This window comes from Rousettus aegyptiacus, unplaced genomic scaffold (genome assembly GCF_014176215.1).
Source record: "Rousettus aegyptiacus isolate mRouAeg1 unplaced genomic scaffold, mRouAeg1.p scaffold_m13_p_11, whole genome shotgun sequence".
NCBI classification, from domain to species: Eukaryota; Metazoa; Chordata; class Mammalia; order Chiroptera; family Pteropodidae; genus Rousettus; species Rousettus aegyptiacus.
Window position 1 is genome coordinate 62,986,487 of NW_023416286.1, and position 23,326 is coordinate 63,009,812.

Here is a 23,326-nt window from a genome sequence, read left to right on the forward strand (position 1 = left end):
CTTTACTTTTTTCAAATTATGCGTGTGTGTGTGTATGTAACAAATATGTTTGGTGAAAAACAGTACCAAAAGCCTGAAAAAAAAAAAAATAGCATCCCTATGGACAAGCGCTTTACACACCAAGTTTCCTGCTCCTGTAGGCAGTAATAATCAACCTGATTGAATGTTTTGGCATTAAACTTATATGTCTAAATAACTTTTATTAAATAGGCAGTTTTTCTTGATTATCAATTTTTTGCAACATTCACTGATTTTCTGTGACATCACCAAGTCCCATTTTCCTTTTACCCACCTAACTAACCCAGTGTTAGCAAAATTTTGATGAAAGTAATAGTCATATCTATAAAAATATTATTTAGTTTTGGGCAATGGTGTATTACAATTATATTTATTTTCATGTACAGCTTTTTGCTTTCCTATAATATATAATTTCCAAGGTAGCTTTCCATTTACAGTTTGCCTTGTAGCTATCATTCTTTCTATGTCTCTATCTCACTTTTTCCTCAAATGATCTAGCAGATCTGTCAAATGCTTAGTAATATCTTTTCCATACATTCCAGCATATCACTTTAAATATTTATTTTTTTATTTTTCATTTGCAAAATTCCCTCTTACAATCATTCTTTCTACTATTCTGATATATTCAATACTATGTTTCCTGGGCCCCAATTTTTTTATTTATTTCTGGATTATCCTTTTTTCTAAGAGCTTCATATGTTCATAAAGTATACAAAATATAAATTTGCATATCGTTATTTATTTGAAAAACTCATTAATTCATCCTCATACTCGATTGCTAATTTAGGTTGGTAAAGAATTTCAGGTTAGAAATTAGTTGCCTCATCATTTGAAGGTATTGCTTTGCCATCCTCTTCTAGTATTCCTGTTGATAAGCAATCACAAATTTGATCCTCATTTTTTGTGTGCATTTGTATGTATTTTCATATTGTTTCTTTTTTATGAAAGATTTCACTTTCTGTATATTTAGATATTTCATAATTATTGTTCTGTGTGTCTATCTTCATTCATTTTGATGGTTATTTGGTAGGCTCGATATGGAGTGACAACTCTGTTTTCCAGATGCTGGCATGCAGATACCCGCTTCCCATTTTATTTCTGAAAAAAACTGATATTTACTTGATAAACTCCTTCTACGAGTTTGGTTCTTTTCTCTGAAATTCTTATGTACTTAGATGTCCTGGAGTGAAATTCTCATATCTCATCATTTCATTCTTAATTCTTCTCTTTTTATTTTTTGAATATTTTGTTCACTTTCTATTCAAAACACTTCCACTAGGTTTCTAATTTTTATACTTTCTAATTTTTATGACGCTCTTTTCCTTTTATTGATCCTTTGGAAGCAATAGTTATTGTTTAAAAAGTGCAATCTATTCTGTCATTTTTTGGAGGAGATGCATACGGCTTTTAGGTATTTACTTCTACACTGTCTTTTGTCTATACTTTTTTATTTATGTTTTATATGTTTTTTTTGCTTTTTCATTTGTAGTTTTCATATTTTCTCTACATGTATAGTAATCATTGATTATCCATTGATATTAGGCAGTTGTATATGTGAGTAAGGTATAAAAGAGGATTTCCATTAGGTGATAAAATACTTCTTAATGAGTGGAGGCCTAATCATTATATGAAATTATTTTCTCTAGAATTGATCAATTTCTTGAAAGAAGTATCATCTAATTTTCTACATAGGAAGTGGGTATCTGCATGTCAGCATTTGGAAAAGACAGGTCAATATGTGACTTTTCACTTTGTTCTTCCATTTCCTGCTCAATGATTAATTTTTCTCTCTATTCTGGCTGGAACTATGAGACAGGAACCTTCCTAGTACATTTTTGTTTTTGTTATTATTGTCCAGAAAATGCATCACCAGATTGCAAGGGAGAAAGAAGAGATTAATTATTTTTGGCTGCAGTATTGACTTGGGGAGTTAAACAATATACATGTATTTAGTTTTGTACTCCACTTCTGTCTTTCATGCTATCTAGTACTTCCTTGTACCCTAGGAATTGCCAGATGAACTGCCTCACTTCTTATAAGTAAACCTCTATAGATATTTGGATTGCAATTTGTGCTGTGTCAATTTCCACTCCTTTATCTACTCTGAATGTTTTTTTAATGTATCAGAATCTTCCATTTCATTTTAATGCATTTATATTCACTTATTGACATTTTAAAAAAGAGAAGAAATGCACATATGGCCAAATTTCTACATTTAACCATAAAATCCAAGAGCATAAATTTTATCTCAATAGCATAATGTTTTATTGAATGGCTTTAAATTATTATTGACATGATCGGTCTACCAAAAGACTGATAATTATCTATCGGATTCTGCCACCAGAGATAATTAGTGACTTTAATAAGGTCACTTCACTGGGATTGTGAATACACAAACCAGAAAGCAATGTGTTATGCAATGAGTGTGAGAGAGGAAATGCCCAGTAGGTAGACTGAAGTACTCAAGACTAGGTGGAAATATCTGGGATTAAGATAAATATGTAGCTATCATGAAATCATGAGAGAAGGAGATGCAGAGAATAAGAGTAAGAAAAGTAAGAACCCAAATGAATATAGAATTTAAAGAAATTAAAGAAAGGAGTCCAGATTCTGGGATAAGAGTTATCAGAAAGGTCAATGGGAAATTAAGAGAGTGAGGGAAAAGAAAAGGGGGTCCGCAACATAGATAAGTTCTGTTAAATACTCAAGGGAGATAAAAACTGATAATAAGATACTGGAATATAAACAGAAAAAGATAATCAGTGAGCTTCCCAAGAGCGTTTCAGTGGAATGATGGAGGCAGTATTCAGATAGCAGTGTGTTGGGGAATGAACAGGTCATCAGGAAATAAAAGAGGCTAAAATTGATAATACTTTACAGATATTCAGATATCAAGAAATAATTATCTTATATGTATGGTATTAGCAAGACCATCCAGGGTCAGATAAGATAAGCCTTCATATATCAATGAGGGTTACTGCCAATATTAGGGAATATTCTATATATAAATGAAAAATTATATCCAAATAAAATGGTAAAATACATTTATTACTATTTATCACATAAATGGAGTCATAAAATGTGATTCTTTGTAACTGCTTTCTTTTACTTAGAATAATGTTTTTATGTTTCTTCTATGTTGTAGCATCATCAGTACTTTAATCCTTTTTACCGCTGGACAATACTTCATTGTATAGACATATCACATTTTATTTATCCATTCAACAGCTGATAAACATTGGAGTTGTTTCTACTTTTAGGATGTTATGAATAATGCTGCTATCAACATTCATGTACAAGTTTTGTGTGGACACATTTTTTTTTCACTTGGATATACATAGGAGTGGAATTTCTGGGTCATATGATAACTCTGTGTTTAACCTTTGAAGCACTATCTATTTTCAAAAGTAGTTGCACGATTTTACATTCCACCAGCAACTTTTAAGGGTCACAGTTCTTCACACCTTAGAACACTGTATTGTCTTTTTAATTATATATCAAAATTATTTGGAGGCTTAATGATGTTAAGTAAGGTGACTACAGACATTCAGCTACTGCCCACAAGAATTGGAATTCGGTCATATGCCTTGTGCGAAATAAAAAGTCATGCTCTTTTAGCACATTACTATATTTTGGAAAATGTATTTTGTTGAAACTAAACGGAATTTTTTTTCAGTTCTTTGAAGTCATGAATGGATAGTTATATGTCTACTCATTGTCAAAAGTATTATTTTTCTCACTTATTCCAGTCGTTTATAATATAATGCTATACATTTATCTTTTTATTTCATAATTACTAAAATGACTTAAATCCCAATAATTTCAATTTTTAAAATTAAATCTGAATTTAATGGGAGTAGGCTATAATTTGGAATCTCATTTTGTGATATAAACCATATTTCACATTGTTTTTTATACAGAAACATTAAAGGGTTTAGACTATAAATGGCTATGGTTTGTCCTAATCATCTAAATAAGAAGTGTAAAAGTTCTGGTGTTCAATGTTCTTTCAACATGTTTCATTAAAAAAAAAAAAATGCAGGTAAGTGTTTCTCTAACATTAAATAATTACATACTCTTTAAATAATAAAAAAGAAATTATCATTGACCAACCCAGATCTCATTACTTTCAAAATGAGTCTTTAAACATTAATTTCCAGTTGATTGTACACTAATTGAAATGGTTGGTTTTATGCTGACAATTGATTTTTTTTTTTTTTTTTTTTTAATGAAATGGCCAATAGTGAGGTCAGGGCATTATACTACACACTCCAGAAAGCAACCTTCCATTGAATTTACTCAGACAAACTAATTGCAAAAATAGATGACCATTCGATGTTATTGAGTGCATTTCAAACACTTTCTTCTGGACCAAAAGATAAATGTGTTTTGATCACTGCTGCACTGCCAATACAAAATCAAGAAGTGCTTGTCTTTCTGGAATATTAATACTGTAAGGGACAGTGTTGTATAATGGAGATGAGGGGCAAGGAGTCAGGGTGCTGTGGAGAATTCCTGAGCCAGAAAAGGAGTCAGGAGAAGTGAAGGAATTTCACAGAATCAGCTGCTGCCCCACGGTCAAATAGATCACAATTAGCAATTGACTGATCAATTATGATTGACTAGTTCTGCATCATGGTTACAGGCTATTAACTAAACGGAAAAGTTTTTAAAATGTGTGTTACAGTAAGTGGTTTAATTTAAAAAGCTTGATCAGTTTTCACTTCAGAAGCTTTTAGATACTAATATCTTTTTAAAATCTTGTCTCTTTTTTTTTGTATTTATAAACACTCACCTTACAATCATTCATTGAGATTCAAATTAGAACCTCATCTCAGTCTATCTTAGCTTTAAAGCTACAATTTATTATATTGGTTGCTGAGGTACAGACTGAGGAAAAAGAGAAGAGGCAATTTACCACAGTCTTTTCCTACATAAGAGAGTCTATCATTTCTGCTTGAACCCAGCAGGTTGTGATTATTAAAATATATATTGCAAAATATCTACACATGTGTGGTTTTAAGTAAATGTGTATGATTATTGATTTTACTCACATTTAAAAATCAAATTAATTTTAAACATAAAACTATATTTCTAAAGAAGTTTTAGTCTCCATAAAAATGAATATTTAATATAAACTAATAATATTCTTATATGTACTGGATTGTTAGGTTTAAAGTAATAAAGTAATAAACTTAAATCTACTACTTTTAACATATTAATGTTTATGAATTTTACAATAAAAGAATAATAGAAAATTGCTGATATTACTTTTTGTTTCATATTGGAAGTAGGTAATTTCTAAGCAGTGGGTCACTATCATTCACGATTGCTTTGAGGTTAGAATTTTAACTGCTGATAAGATTTTCTTTGAAAAATTATAGATGTTAATATGTAAAGATAAATTGCTACATAACTGTGACCTTCTGGCTGACCACTTTGCCCTAAACAAACTTAGCTAATAAGAACAAGAAGATTCAAAATAAGTTTGGTAGGACAGAATATCTGAATAAAAATATTCATACATTCCCTTAGTCAGATAAACTAAGAGTAATAACTCTTCTTTCCAATCTATGATTAAAGGGCAATTCAGTCTGATGCAAACACCTAAGAAAGTTCATATTAATCCTTTAGAAAATTCCTCACTGGCTATTGGATATAGCATATTTATCACGGGCAATTTTCATGATCTACCTCAAGCAGGGGTTTGGAACATAAACTCCTGAGGGTTTGTACAATGGCAGGTCCAGAGAAAGGTGTCAGAATCACAGATGGAAGACGCCCATGCCTGACTCACTTCTTTCCTCCAAGGTTCCTGTTCCCAATTCAGAAGGACCTTCAGAGGCAGAGTGGAGATTCCAAAGTGCCTGAGATCTTCCCTGAGAACCAAGCTATGAGGTCTCTATTTATATCGGATCTCAGCAATTTTTTTTTTCTTGATAGGACATAAATAAGGTCTTGTTCTAAACAATGAAATAAAATTAAAGTTGCTTATGCTATGACCTTTGTCTAGGAAGCTTTGAAATTTTTTATAAACTATTTTCAAATTAAAAATTTTTTTTTTTTGGTCAACCTTGAAGTACCCCCGGGTGACACCTAGCTCAGGCTAACATTTCTTGTAAAGAACTGCGATTTTGGTCTCTAGACTTCATGATGTTCCTGACCACTAATGTGTAGTCACTGCTGAGTTCTCACCCACACCCTCAGCATGCAGGGGAAGTTGACACATACAGCTTGGTTCATGTATAAATTCCTATCGTTTTCCTGAAGAAAAATTTAGCAATATTTATAAAAATACTTAAAATTATTAATGATCGGATTCTTGGTTACAACACCTAGAAATGTATCACAAGGAAAAAAATGTGAAAAATGATTTATGTCTAAGGATATTCCTATTAGCTGCTTTTATTATCATAAAAAATCAATAACAATGTAAATATCCAACTTTATGTGGTTGGATTAAATAAATTTATAGTCCTTCTACATGACAGAATAATGGGCAGGCACTGACAACCATATTGCAGAATATTTAATGCTACGAAAATACATTGTTAGGTGAGTACTTTGGAACATAAAACCAAATATATTCTATGACTCCAAATTTGTTTAACAAAAAAGTTAAAATATTGACCTATTTGCATGACTACTTTAGTAAAGAAAAAGCCTAGAAGGCTAATTTTCTAAGGCTTGTTTGTTGTTTTTGTAAGTGGTATATTTTTTCACTCTTTCTCTTTGTAAAGCATTATAAAATAATAAAATTAAATTTCTTATCATGAACATTGGTAATTCTTCAGTAACTTATATCACTATCTTGTCAGTTCTGAATGAATTCTGTAAGCATCTTGTATGTATCACCTACATTCAATAAACGTTTTCTCCATTCATAGATTTTTACAATACACATTTCTCATATGATCCTGCCATTTTATATGTCCTCTAATAGTTTTGGTGTGAATTTATTCTCTAACAAGAAGTTGGCAACCTCATACAGTCTTATGATTTTAACACTATCTATATTATGATACTCCCAATATATACTTTCAGCTCTTTAGTTGCCAATGCATTCTGGATGTTCCTTTGGATGTCTAATTGGCATGTCACATTTAACAGAATCATAAGTTTCAATCAACCCCAAAGAGCAAATCCAAGACCTGCTTTATTCTCAGGATTCCTATTATTACTACTGACACCATCATCCCACCAAACCTAGATATCATCCTTGTTCTCTCTCTCACCTCAATTTTCAATCCATCACCAACTCCTGATAATTCCACTTTCTATATTTATCTAAATCTACTTGCTTCTCATATTCTTCTCACTCTAGCTCCAGTTACCATGATCTTTTGCCTATGTAACTTTCTTCTTATATTCTCACTCTTCAAGGTTCATTTTCTATAGTGAAGCCAAAATTATCTTTCTAAAATATTAATTAAATTATATCATAATCTGCCTAGTCTTTAAATGGTTTCCTACTCCCTATAGGATAAAATCCAAACTCCCTACCAGAGCCTACCAGACTCCCCTTCTTTCAGTTTATGTTTTTCTCTTCCCTTTCATTCATTCTGTTCAAGCCATTTGGCTTTGTTTGTTCTATGAATTCAACAAACCTATTCCTTCTGCAGGTCCTTTGAATTTATTATTTTCTCTGCCTGAAACACAGTTCTCTCAGATTTCCCTGTGATTATTTTCTTCCTTTCCTTACTCTTCTTAAGGAACTTTCCCTACCTTTTCAGCTTTGTTAACTTTTATTTGTCAGTTATTGTATTTATTTACTTTATCTTAGATTGTAAATCCATGAAAGCAGGATGTGTCTGCTTTGTTTTCCTCTTTAACCTTAGTGACTTATGTAGAAGAAGATCCATCATGGGAACTCGATAAGAACATGTTGACTATTTTGAATAAATTGATTATTAAGACATTTTAAAAGTGGCATTTTCACTGTGAAATCTCTATCCACTTGTTTGGTGGCTCTAATTGCAAAGGTTACAGGGTAGAAAATGAGGAACAATTTAATAACAGGCCAACAAGAAAAGTGTTTTGGGGCTAATGCATGGAGCCAATTTTTGCTAATAAATATGGCTTATATCCATATTCTTACATATGGAAATAAGGGACAAGAGGAACTGTTGCCTATGCCTATAATGAGAAATAAAATTTTCATAGTACAATGTTAACAAATGTACTTAATATCTATTACAATAAAAAAAATTAATTAAATTTTTACCCAAATACAAATAAGTGGTCACCTAAATCTACGGATTAGATTCTGAAATATGTTTCCACTTCTACTTCCTCCCTGTGGCACACTTACACCCAATTAATATATTCTCACTTATAGAAGACAATTATCTACACCATTTCGGACCTGACACTGTGGTGGGTCCTTTTAACTGCCCCTTGATATTGACATTACAAGAGCCACCCCTGCCAGGGCATACACATATTATCAGCAGTCAGAAAGTCTAGTAAAACCAAAAATTTCTCTTTATCTTTAGGAGAGGTGGCTTAGAATAGAACATGTTCTAAGACATTAAAGGCAAATATTTTAGTGACACCTGTGCAAAATATGACTTTCTGCTATCTTCTACAAAATCCTAAATTTCAATTGTATCATCCTAGTAGACTTTAAAAAGCTATACTTCAAAGGGAGTGTTTTATTTGATATTCTCTTGTAACCCTAGAATGAAATTTAAGCATGAATAATTGGAGATCTGCACACTAATATAACTTTAACATAAGACCTAAAAAAAAACAGTGGAATTATTTCCCTCTACCACCTTGAAAAGGAGATAGCTTTGAAACCTATGAAACAAGAAGTGAGAAATGTTAAGCTAAATGGGCAATATATCAGCGAATTCTTCTCGTAAGAGTTTTTCTAAACTCTATATTTTGGGCATCTACTTATTTCTTTGTGAACATGTTTTCTAATATCTGTGCACTTTTTCCTATACAGAAGCTCCATGCTCATTAGCTATAAGAGAATTTTCTGTTTTCATCATGCATATATTCCATAAAAACACTTTGAACATACACTCACTTGCTATATATTTATGTATTTCTAAACTATATGGCTATGCCATTGCACCGTTACATATTTTATATTCCTTCCTACAATAATCACAATGACAAAACTGACATAATGAGATAGAATATATATAAACAGCAAAGTTCTATTTTTCTTTCCTGCCCTTCAGTGGATTTGCTTATATATTTCCTGGGGAATGCTTACCCCATTTTGGAGACTGCTACAGTTTTGCTGTGTCTCAATGAGAGGAACTGATTATATTAAATGCTTTCAATTTTATGATCGATTGTGTATTTTCAAATAACCTACATAAAAACACCAAATTATAGTGCATGATGCTGTGGGGGGTCACCTAGACCAAGGCATTCCTTCCTCCAGCTACAGGTAATTCTGTTGGCTACTGATGACTCAGAGCTGAGTTAACATACCTCCACCTCCACTCCTGTGGCCCTTATCTAATGACTGGTCAATGTAAAGGGAATAAAGAGACATCTTCTTGTCTTAATTTACGACAACCTAAAAGGGCCTTCCCAGCTCCAGAGTTCCTTCTGGGTTCAAATGAGTCTTCTGTTACAGCTACGGTATAGTTCAATTATTCCCTATGTGTAGTTCTACTTCCTATAGTCCCTTAGTGATTGCAAAAGTAATCTGCCATAAACCTCCTATGCACAAATCTCTGTCCCAGGGTCCCTTTCCTGGGAACTGCAACAATGAGGCATATACATTAACATATAATTATACTTACCTGATTTGCTTATATGTCAATTTCCCAATCAATTATTTATTAAGAACTCAAGAATTAATATAATATGCTAAATTTTCCTAAATCCTCATTAGGTTTGCATAAGAGGAGATTAGTTTCACTGGAGGTCCTATTTTTCTTATGGAAAAGGAAAGTTCCCCAGGCTTTCTCCATGTTCACCTCAGCCATCTGTCTCGGGCTCTAATCCAGTTCTAAATATTCACTCGCACTCCTCCTTCACTGTCACTTCAGCTCCAGACCCAATCCCAAAACTACTAAGTTCCAAGAAATGTCTCAGCACTTGTCTCAATGGCAGTGTAAAGCACCTACTTACTTTACTTTGTAGATTGCTCTCTGAGGGAATTGGTTTAATTCACTAGAGGCCGTGAGGTTTAACTAACTAGTAGTTGTGACACCATTTTCTTAGTGGAACTTATTTCTGGTTCTGCCAACAAAAGAGAGCTCTATTTTCTTAAGATACCAGTTATAATATAAGCAAAGTAGCTATTATTTTCGCCACATAGAGTGGAGAAATTTATGGTATTGGACACAGGCCCCCATACCCTGCTTACACAAACTTTATTCAAGATATGGAAACGTTCATAAAAATGGAATCCTAAGAATTGGCCACACATGAATTTAAGTTTGACAGAACAATTATGAGAAGCACACCAATGACTCTAGAATACTTTCATATTAATAAAAACTCTGTATTATGTTTAAGTATAGTTTCTGACATATAATACTAGAAATAAGTATCAACTCTGCATATAACGTTTTGCTTAGAAAAAACTAAAAATACATGCATGTACAAATTGTTATATAAAAACCAATAACTAAAAAAAAATAGTCTTTCTTACCCCAAACCCTAATAGATTCAGAATGGACGTTGTCTTTACAACATTTAACATAATATTTGCTTCTAATGGATAGCATAGTTCAATGAAATATTCTTTTGATATCTTCATGCCTCACATGCCATGTATTAAAAACAGCAGTATAGACTAATTTATTAAATATTATTATTAAAGATAAAACAAGTATCTCATAAACAATCATTAAGTAATTATAAGATAATGTAAAGAAGACAGAAAAAAATGACAAGAAATGCATATTATTCATTTATGACAAGTTTAAAGTCTTACCTGGAAGGTGAATTTGGTATATTCCATGCTCTGTGATGTGTTTTCTTTAATAATGAGTAATTCTAATGTCTAAAGCTTTTTTATTTGGGATGAAGCTCATCCTGAGATTCTCACCATTTATTGAAATACTGAGGCTATGTCTTCTTGTCACAGATACAGACTTCCCGCTCATTAAAACACAGTTACACATAGACTTTATATGAAAATCACTCGACCAAATATTTCCAAAACCCTATATTCAAAGTTATTATACCACTCAATGTTATGTAGGATTATCAGATATAATTAACAAATTTATCACATACAATGGAAAGCAACCACTTCTTATTTAATATCGCGTATGCCCATGGGCAAGGATCCACACTTACCTGGATAACATGCTTCAGTTTATCAATTATCTGATTTATCACAGGGTCTGTTCCTTTGACTTTGACTTCAGGATTTCCAGACTGGGCTTTGATTCCATTTCCGACCACAGGCTGAGTATAGCTAAAAAAGAGAACAGTGAAAAGTGTGTGACTTGGTAACCTGGTCAGAGTATTATCTGTCCCAACTATATGAACAGGGTTGAGCTCAGAATTTCACTCCTTTAAGAGTATACAACAATGTATTTTTTTGGAAACAGAATCCAGAACAGCTACAGTGCTTTTCCTGGAAGAATGTTTAGCATAAAAAGATTATTCTAATAGTTATTCTTAAAGAACCCAATAAAAAATTAGTTGTTTTTAATACTACTTATCAATATACTGGAAAGAGTTAATACACATATCTCATTCTGTTACCAATTCTAACTAAATTATACACACACACACACACACACACACACACACACACACACACATGAATCTATGTTATCTGGGACAATTTACTTCATTTTACACATTATATAGATAAGTCCCAATAATATTCTTTACATATTGGACGGACTACAAAAGAATTATAAATATATTTTAACTGCATAAGTTAAAATCAAGAATAGTGTAAACAATTAAAACTGGCAAAATATTTTGCAAATAAAGTACAATTTGATTTCACCGTGGTTCACCTAAAGGTGAACTGCGGGAGTCTAGTAAATCACATTGTATGTGAAAGGGTGATTTCATAAGCAGCAAAAGTCATTGCTAGTCACTACCTTCCCCAAATGACAATCATAAAATGTCTACTTAGTATTCATACAAATATTTAAATTTATTAATTGTAAAAATGTATTAAGTGCTTCTTATAATATTCAAATCTTATACTAGATAACTGGGATTATAAGGAGGTATAAGACTCAAAATTCTTGTCCTTACGAAGTTGATTATCTATCTGGGAATATAATGCATCAATTAACATGTTCATTTATGCGTTCATTCATTACATTTCACTATATTTTAAAAAAATACCTACTAGATTCCAGCAATATAATTATCTTTATTTCCCCGATAGTGAACAGTTAAAATGCAACATTATGAATGATGGAGATGTTTACTATGCGATGGGGATAGCTAGAAGAAATTGCATATGTTAAGTGTGAGGTGGGGTAGTAAACAGTGAGTATATGGGGAGACCATTTGAGCTAAGACGACTTAGGGATAAACTAAAGAAGTTATAGCTTGAGGTAGCCCTTGAAGTATTAAGGTAAGAGTAGGTCTTAGATAGCGTGGTCAGTGAGGGTTCTGGGGCAAAGGATGACATCTCAGTAGGGGAAACGGCAAAGGCCCATGACCAACACAAACAGGAAAGAATAAGTAGACTTATATTTACAAAGAAAGAGTAAAATGAGGAAAATAAGAGATAGAAGGCTATGCCTTGAAGATTTTATCTTCTGTTTAAAACTCTCCTCTGAGTAAATTTGTTTGCTTAAAGCATCATAATAAAGTGGCCTTAGAGACTTGTCAACAAACATTTTCACATGATTTTTAATGTGATTTTCCTTTCCTCTGTTTGAGCAGAGTATCACAACTATTCACATGCATCCTCTGAATTTTCTACAGCAATGAAAACTCTTTGAAAAGATAAAAGTAGGTTCTACTGATGAGAATGCCTTACAAAACGAGTTTCAAAGTATATTTAGTTCTTCCCAAGATTATGCACACCCAATGATCAATTTTAAAAAAAATGGATCAAACAATTCCCTATTAGGTCCTTCTAATGATGATAAATGATGGAACACTGATATTGATAATATCAATTGGACATAACAAAAATTACATTAATAAGTCTTTATTTTTTAAAACATTGAATATATTCTTTATCTAGAAACAGAGAATTTAGAGTTAATCCTTCCAGTACACATTAAGGACTTGGCATATATGCCAAGAACAATTAGTTAAGAAAAATAATTATACATATACTATTAATATCTAATAATATTCTTTGGTTAAAAAGAATCAAATAAATTGTAAACAGCAGGCTTCTCAACTTCTCCATAGCACTGTTAAGTTTTACTTCCAAATATTTCAAGGAGATTGAACATGGGCTCTTCTATTAATGTACTGATTATTAATAATGATGAATAATATGAATAAGTGAATAAATACATATCTATGATTCAGACATTGTTTTAATTACTTTCAGAGAATTTGTCAATTCATATTCATAATAATTTGTCGTGTCCATGAAAATGTGCCGCAGACCTCAGTGTACAGAAAGCTTAATTGACTAAAGGGCATCTGCTGCTTTGCTCTGAAATTTGTCTGCATTGGCTCCCAACCAATGACTCGGCACAGCAGGGATACTAAGGCACGTCCACCACTGGAACACACAGGCCTCCTCTGACAATGATTCTGGCTCAGGATTCCCTGAGGCTCTTGCTAACCCTTTCTGAGACTGCGCATCATGCTAGAGGGCTGCCACTCAACCCTCCCTCTCTCCCTCCTTCACTCTGGGCCACACTTTCATGACCAGCAGCTCTTCCAGCCTTACTCAGTTTCCTCCTCATTTTCCCTCAAAGGCATTTCCCTTAATAAAATCCTCTTGTGTTTCAACTCTTTTTGGTATCAATTTCTTGAAAGACCCAGGCTAATACAGTATATACATACTGTAATTATTCCCATTTTACAGATTGGGGATCTGAGATCTGAATAATTCTCCCAAGGCCACACTATTTATTAAGTATGCAGCAACGATATGAATATGGGATCTGTGGTCTCCAAAATACAATCACTCAAATTATTATTAATGAAAACTACAGAAACCAACTAATACAAATTAAAGTTACAATTAATTTGGTTCAAAATATTGTTGATGTTATTAGTATTATTTTTCTGTAACTACTGCATTTTCAAAGACTTCAATGCTTATAGTTAAGAAGAGATGTAATTTTTTTTCAAAAATCTCAACAAACTGTTATTTATTACCAGCTAATGACTGAAATAACAGTTTCTGTCAGGATGAAAAGAAACTAACAGACTACAAGTTCGTAATAAGGTTTTTCTGTTTCCCTAGAAATAGACAAAATGGGAGTGATGGAAACTAAGACTCACCTCTTAATTTTAAGTAAACTACCACTAGTTTATATCTTGTTTCATTTATAGACCATAAAATTTTCTTTTAAGATGTAGGGATGTTGCTTGACATTAATCTGAAGAATAGCTCATTTTTTCCTTAATTATCACAATTAATAACAAAGATAAAACTTGTCAGAATTACGATTGATCAAAAACCTCATTCCGAGCTAGTATATTATAGAATAGTTCAGAATCACTATTCTTATGTATCATTTAAATAAGGAAAAACACAACAAAGCAGGACATCTAAGATACTGCAAATGAAATATAATTTAATAAAATTAGTTATAATTTTCCATTTTTATAAGGTTAATAAGAACTATAGTGCATAATGCACAAAAGTGATTTAAGTGAAAAAGAGAGTGATACCATCTATGAACATAGATGTAGAACAATTGGAACTCTCTCTGTGGATGGGAATGTAAACTGATATTAATCACTATTTGACATGTATGACTCTAAGTACATACATATTCAACAGGTATAAGAATGCTCAGAGACACAACTCAAATATCCATAAACATTAGCACGAACAAATAAATTGTAATATATTTATATAATGACATACTATATAGCAATGAGAATGAATAATTTTTAACTATAATCAAAATCTTATAAGCTAAATATTGAAAAAAAGAAGATGTAGAACATACTCTGTGACTCCATTAATAAAAAGTTTAAAAACTAATCAATGACATTTCAAGTCACTGTAAGTGCTATTCTAGAAGAGAGTATCTAAGAGGCTGAAGGAGGTTTCTGGGGTTCCAGTATTATGTTTCTTGAGTTAAGTCTTCATTACATAATAGTGTTCATTTAATGTTTTTTTTTAATTTTTTTTAAGATTCAACTGTACAGTTAAGATTTGGATATTTTACTGTATGCATGTATTTTCAACCTAAATAAAACATTAATATGTACACCACAAGCAAATTTATATTCAACAATGTATAAACAAAAGACACACATAAGTATTTTTAATATGGGCTAACTAGATTTGTCATCACTAAATGAGTAATTTAAGATCCTAACCTGATGTAAAAATTTACTTCCTATAGACCTTAATTTGCATGCAAAGCATATGGTTTCTAAATCAAATAAAATCGTTTTCTACCAAAGACATTTTGAGTTTTTCTTATTATGAAATTTTAATAAAGCATTAATCACTTTTTTTCTCCTAAATGTACAATTAATGGATAAAACATTTCAAGGATACCTACAGAGGTTTCTTGACTTGAAAAATTGCTCACATTTCAATGAGAAGGAGGAAACAAAATGCAAAAAAAAGAGAGGCGAATTTTTTGTTAGAAAAGTAACAGACCTACCATCTGTTCTTATTTCTTCCAAGCAGGTCTAGTAATGGGTGACAGCAGTTTAATAGGAGTACTTGCTCCCCAAGTATGACTCATTTTTCATTAATGTGGAAAAAGGCAAGCACTGATATATTTACATTCTATACAAATGTTTTAAAATGATGATTAACAAGATTCCAGTTCTCTTTCTGCTCAACGCATGAAATATGAAAAAGAAGTGCTAATAAATCTACACACAGTATGTTACCAGGAAGTCGTTTCTCCTGACTTTAGAAACATTGCTTGTTTGAAAGGTATGCTATACCCTATTGGCTGGTATTTTCACTTTATTTAGAATAAAATATTATTTGTTTCAGATTCACATCAAAAGCATGTTGTTTTGACATGAACTTATACAATTGCAGGTAGAAAAATATCTGGACTCTTACCCTGGAGTACATTAGAAACCATTTCAAGAGGACTGCCTTAGAAGTCTTTGATAATTTCACTGGGACATACAGGGTATAAGAACATAATAATAATAAGAGATGAAGGAAACACCTGATCAGGGCTTTATGTTTTTACTATTATTGCCATCTTTGTTAGAGGTTAAAGATGAGAATGGGGACCGTGTTGGTGCTGGTAGTGGTCATAGTAGTAGATGTTTTATTCATTTATTACCTTTTCGTATGACTTGGTTGGGTGGTTATATGTTAAAATGCCTTCAATCTCCAGAGTTTTGAGTATCATAATATCTGGAGGCAAAACACTGTAGTGTTTGGCTCTAGTAAATATCTTGTCATTTCAGGTTGAAAAGAGGTCTGAGCATTATACTGTATGTCTTCATCAGTGAACCTCTTCCTCAGGAACAAATTTTCCTTTCAAACCATTTCTGAGCCTCCCTACCTGGTTCTCATAGACAATGTGAGAATGAGTACTAGAGATTTGTTTTTTTGTAAATATCTTCGAATACTTGGGTGATACTGGATACTACCACTAAGTGTTGCTTTGTGTACTTGCAGCTTCTGTATAGCACTTTTCCTCTATAGTGAAGGTCTTAATCTTTGAAATCTCTGAATAGAAAGGAATCATATGATTGATTTTATGTGCCAGGTTTATGGGAATAACCTTTCATAGCAGATAAGAGGCTTCCAGGGGATTTAGAGAATGAAGACATCTGTAGAATCGATTCAAAATGATTAAACTTTTTGTGATTGCACTATCTTGTTTCAACTATTAAGCAACAAACAATTTTTTAAGTTAATCTCTACCATTTATTTGGCTTTATAAGTAAAAATAACATCTAAATTTAATATCTATGTTTCTGAGTTAAAATAATGAAGTCAAAATAAATAGAATAGAGATCTTAATTTGTATTTTATTATTTTTTATATATCACTAATTTTCTGCTGAGGATATCATATTTTGTGATATCTTATAGGAACACTCATTACCATCATTTTAATAAGGTAATATCGTGCTTTATAAGCTACTGACAAGGGATGTTTAGCATATCACTATAATAAATCAAATAAGATCATGTTTAGAAAGAGAAAACAAGAACTCAGTAAAGAATAGATAGTAATCTATCTTCACCCTAACTCCTTAATTGGCAAGGCATTTATTTGTGCTTGTCAGTTTAGCCAGGTGAATCACCAGTAAGCTGTTTCATGACATTTTATAAGATACAGTATGTGAACCTGAAAGAATAACATTTCCACATTAAAAAAAAAAAAACCTAGTGCAAAGTCAGTAGTACTTAAGAAGTTGTCATTTCAAATGTTGACTACCTAATACAAAATGTATCAAAAGTAAGATTTCCTCTATGTGAAAAATAGTACTTCCTTTAGCCTTCTCCTAACCCCCTCCTCAATCTTACCAAGAAAGGATAGCAACCTTAATTACGGCAAAAGCTGTCTTTACAGTTTTAAATTTTTGAATTAAGAATTCAAAGCAAGTGGTAATAAACCTTTAGCTTATTTTATAATGACTTTCATTCAATTTAAACTGCCAAATTTTAAACAATCACTTCTAACTATAATCAATTGCACATACTGTTAGATGCGTTTTGAACTGTTATACCAACTCCCATTTTCCAAAGTACACATTTCAAAATTAAACTCTCCTCGGTAAGATATAGGCTATCTTCCATGAATTTATGATTGACAATCATCACTTTGCACTGATTTTCTGTCTCACTTCACTGTTTGGTTTCGATATACAAAAGTAAAATGTTATTTAGGACAGTGGTCCCCAACCTTTTGGCACCAGGGACCGGTGCTCCTATGAAGATCTAATGCCTGATGATCTGAAGTGGAGCTGAGGTGGTGATGCTAGCTCTGGGGAGCAGTTGCAAATACAAATAAAGCTTCTCACTTAGTCTGCCACTCACCTCCTGCTGCGTGGCCTGTTTCCTAACAGGCCACAGACCTGTAGTTAGGGGCCCCTGATTTAGGGATAACTATTATCTGAGTACGAATAAATTAAATACCATTTGAGCCGAAACGCTGAATCGAAATGATTTAAGGTATAAATTTCATTTAACCAACCTTTTATTAGCGATGTTATTAAATCCTAAAATCTTATACAGCTATTTTGCAATTTTGTCAAATGTAATTAACACCAATATTAAGTAAATTTCAGACATAAAACTACCAATTGCATCATAAATACTTTAAAATTAGTTCTAAGATTTCCAACATATCTTCAAATGAAACACCCAGGTACTTGCCGCCAATATATATAACATAACAAAATCGGAGAGAAAGAACCTCTGAATTTCAGAGTATACTAGATTCTTAGGGCCACCATATTCAACCCACTACCCAATGTATTGTAAAAAAAATTGGTAATTGTCTGATGAAAACAAATTTTTACTTGAACTTCAAGTAATCAATAGATATTACGTATAAACTTCTATCTTTGAAATTATATTTTATTTTTCTCTATGGAAACTTTATTTACTGTAAAATAGCATTTACATTTTATAAACAAACATCTTATATTTATAAATTGTGTCTTTTCTATTTTATTTGTCCATTATAATTCAGTTGGCCTTAAGGAAAATATTTTAATCAGCTTTGGAAATTTTCAGTACACAGTATCTAGCATTTCGTATATTTTCAATGACTTCTATCTTACTAACAAAAATAAACAATACTATTGATAATTTCCTACATTCTAAATGCATACAAAGAGGAATTACACCCTAAAAAATGATGCGTTCTCCTCTAAAGCAGTAACCCAACTGCCTGCTCTGAATGTAAAAGTTTTCTGAAAGTTTAAAGGGCTAGTTTATAATGAAGGTGTTGACAACTGATGCTTTGGGGACTCATACAGGCTCACAGAATAAATTTTAATCACACTTAATGTGAATGTGGTAGCAAGATTGTGACAATATTCAAATATGACTAATTTCGTTAAATTAGCAACACTCATTAAGCTCAGTTTAGTTGTTCCAATTTATATAAATGCTTCAAAAAATTAAACTCTTCTATTTTCTATTTCTTATTTTTTCAAGATTGTTTAAAGCAATCATTTCTCTTGTTTTATTACCATAAGACTGTGAGGGCCCTTAGCAGGTTGCTGAATCGAGCACTCTGCTTTCAAGAAGAAATACACCTATACCAGGAATATAGTACTTGGCATTCATCTCTTGGCCTAAAGCCTAATAGATTTTTTGTCTGTCTTTGGTGTCGGTAACATAAATTTAGAGCTGGAAAGAACCTTAGAGGTCATCTAGTCCAACCTAAGCATCTTTTAAAACAAATGAAGAAGTATGTTTATTTCATCATTCTGTACTTCTGTACTGTATATTTCCAGAAAAGCCTTTGAGACAGCTTATAATAAAAGACACAGACATCATAAAACAAGGGCAAGATAACAGAATAATGAAGGAAAGAAGGCGACAATTATATAAAGAGACCTATGAAGGAGACTCCACACTTCAGCCTAAAACTTAGCCCTACATCTCTTGTTGGTGCAGGCTGAAAAGAAAACCAGAATTCAGAAAGATCTTGTCAGTTAATGAAAGTAGTGTCTGCATATGTCAGCACCCATTTTTGGTATTTCTAAGCTCTCAAGGAGAATGCACGAGTCTTTAAGTAAGAGACAATGGATAATAGGATAATAGAACAAAAATAATCTTCAACGAGAATTTCAAAGCTTTCAAATATGTACAAATTACCCGTTCTTCTATGAATCTTTGTTAGAAGCTTCCTGCATAGTGTTTAAAGTTAGAGTTCTGAGTAGGCAATCCTACTGGGACATGGTTATCTGACTTGGGAAAAAATGTAGCCCTCAAAGAATCTAGAAGAGAAGATGGTTAATATTTCCCTAAATTTATTTCTGTTTTTCAATTGGTACCACCTACAGAAAATATTTTCTCTGAGTAATATAGTAAAGCATGTAGACAGAGAATCTCAGAGTCCAAGTGACTTAAAGTAGGCCACTAAGTGGAGGTCTGGTCTAAAGAAACATGCGGCAGATAGAAACACAGGGGCGTGATCTACTAACAAATAAACACCAAAGAGAGGGGAAAGGGCAGTCATCTGATAAGCTGTATTTTAACTAATAGTAAATTAAATATTTTCTAATAGATTTAATCATCTTACATTAACTGTAATCATTTTTTCCTTCCCTCACTTTTAAAAATTTAAACCTCAGTATTTTTTTTAATAAAATAAATTATTTGACAGATAATTTTTAAAGTTTAAATCAGGCTCATTACCAGTGCTCTACGAATTGGATGGTCTTGATAAGTAGTCCATGTATTTTCAGATTGGGGATGGGACCCTATGACAAGTGTCAAAAGCTCTGCACTTTGTAGCTTTGATTATGAACACTTGTCCATCTGCTCTCACTTTAAATATGACCAAATAAAGTAGTTAGGATATTAATGAAAGCCAGGCATAGTAACATAAAGAACTAAATAGACAAAATGCATGTGTATATATACATTTAATAGCAAAAAAGGTGAAATCTCTAGACCTATGAAAAAGATTTGTAGTTTTAAACAATTTGTAAATATGTTTCTTAACAAAAATAACTGTAGTAATTAGTATTTAGAAACCAATTAAAAATTGAGCATAACATATTGGTTTTAATATCCAGTTTCAATCTTATTTCCAATTACAACTTAAGGTTCTGTAAAACAATTCTATTCTGTTGTCTATTGAATCTCAAAATAAAAATTGATAGGTTTCAAATCATAGTTATTCTGAAGAGAAAGGAGAAGGTTGAGAAATAACTAAGCTTTCTGCCCATGCCTCGTCTTAACTAGACCACAGCCAAATTCCTACTATCAAACAGTTCTGAGAAAAAAATTCACTTGCGTAATAGAATTTAATTTGGTTCCACTTCATATATGAAAAAATTGCTTCTCCAGCTATATCTTGGCAAACCCAGTAATGTTGTACAGAACATTCTATTGTACAGAACTTTCTATGGACTTAGCTCCATAGAAAGAACTATATGTGCCTAAGGACTTTTAGATTCCTAATAGTTCTGATTACCCTAGAAACACACTTGGCTGACACAGTATATGAAAAACATACATACACAGAATACAGGATATTTCTGATAGCCTCCAGAGTCCAAATAGAATGAGTGTTTCTGGTCCAGTCAATCCAGAAATTCTATGCCTGTAAGAAAATTCAGCCAATCTCCCTCCCTCAGTCCCTGTTTTCCCTCTACTTATCCTCTTTCAGTCCTTAAATGATTTCTGCCAGGTTTCTCAGGGTTCATATGGTCCATCCTCTCATGCTTAAAAGTTTATTCATTTAGACCCTTTCCTCAATTGGCTACCCTAAACATCAAGATTTTTGCAGCTGTGATTAGATTAAGGATTTTGTGCTTACCCTGGATTATCTAGGTGGGCACTTAATGCAATCATCTATATTCCTTTAAGTGGCAAACAGAGGGAGATTTATTTTTCACAGAAGGGAGAAGGCAATGGGACCACAGGCTCAAGAATGCCAGAAGCTAGAAGAGGTAAGAAATAGAGTCTCCCCCAGAGCCAGTAGGGGGAGCTTGGCCTTACTGACAATTTGATTTTGGCCCAGTGAGACTGATTTCAGAGTTCTGATCTCCAGAAATATTAGAGAGCACATTTCTGTGGTTTTAAGTTTTTCAATGGTATTTGTTAAAACAGTCATATGAAACTAATACAACCGCCAACCAGGGTATCCCTTCTACATTATTTGCCCTCTTTCCAACTATTGCTTGATAGCACTTTGTTTTCTGGGATGCATGTGTCATTATTATAATTGTCATTAATTGTACAATAATTTGTTTAATGCCTTTAGCTCTCTTTTAGACTGTCAATTCTTGAGGTCAAGTAGTGTGTCTGTTTTAATCATGGTCTAGTTCCAGGACTAAGCAAAATGTTTAGAGTATGAGAGTTCAATACATAGTTATATGAGCGAATGTGCAACTGATAGAAAAGCAAACTAAAAAACAATTCTCAGGCAATCATTTGTCTTTTTCCTGAATTGGTTCTTACAAGGTTATGAGTCATTCCTACACATTCCTGAATTTGATAAATTCTATGAATGCGTAATTTTATGTTAATGATGATTTGGTCTAATTTGAAAGAGCTTCCGGTAGTCTATAATGGAGTCCCATCCAAGTTCCATTAGAAATAAAAGAAATTAGTAAAACAGAAAAAAAAAAAGACATAAACTTCATAAACTTAACACTGACTACCTAAATTGGCAATATGTAGACTAACTATAAGAACAATTTAGACCATCCGATCCATACTTTATTTCATGAGAGAGAATAATTTTTAATGTATAAAAATCATGTAAGACAGCAGTTGGCTCTCTCTAGCCCTGAGTCACTCTTTTAGTGCCCCAGAGATGGGCACTCGTTCCTCTACAGTCCCAGTTCTGCTCTTCAAGGGACTAGAGACTGGCCATTCCCATGTAACTGATATAATGTAAACTCTTTATGAGACTGAAGTTACCATCAGAGAACAAGATGCATCAGAGGCCTCCCAGCTCCTCAAGGAAAGCCTTATTGGGAGGGAGTCAGGATATCAGCCTGGTGCTGGAAAGGATTTACATCCTGAGAGCTTCAAGTCTTAATCACTTAGGCTTCCCCAGTGTTCTCTCCCTCTGCTGCTTCTCTCTGATGCACCAACTCAGTCTCTTTTTCTTTTTACTCTCTTCCCTTCCACATGTTACAAATCTCTATTCAGTACCACAGGATATTAGCAAAGTTTAAGAACAGTAGAGAGAGATCATAAAGGAAAACAGGAAATTACTGATAAACAAGTGAACTGCTCTATACCAATAGGCTATTTAAAATTAATTTCAAAATAAAATTCTGCCTTTCTTTAGAATTGCCACCCAGAAAGCAGTAACATGCATAATTTGCGAACAGTTTTCACTGTTGCCACCACCTGTCCCCCACTATCCATGTACTCTGAATATTATGTGTTTTGTAGTTTGAACCAAACAGTACACAGTAGATATCCACCTTAGACTGGTTGAGTTATTCCAATAAATGCTGGCTACTGAGAGAAGCTGTGCTTATCAACCCACTCCAGTTTACATCAAAAGGAGGTCAGCCAACATCTCAAAGGTAAACAAAGAAACTAATGAAAAAATGGT

At 32.6% G+C, this 23,326-nt stretch overlaps 1 protein-coding gene across 3 annotated transcripts in view; it reads right to left on the minus strand.

The window, feature by feature from the left end:
* The window catches only part of GPC5 (glypican 5), a 1,092,178-nt gene that overhangs the window by 720,589 nt on the left and 348,263 nt on the right, over nt 1–23,326 (minus strand). For all 3 annotated transcript variants that reach the window (XM_036228874.1, XM_036228873.1, XM_016123592.2), the window contains exon 6: nt 11,299–11,419. In XM_036228874.1, the coding sequence (XP_036084767.1) occupies nt 11,299–11,419 (121 nt within the window). The remainder of the gene's footprint in view (nt 1–11,298; nt 11,420–23,326) is intronic.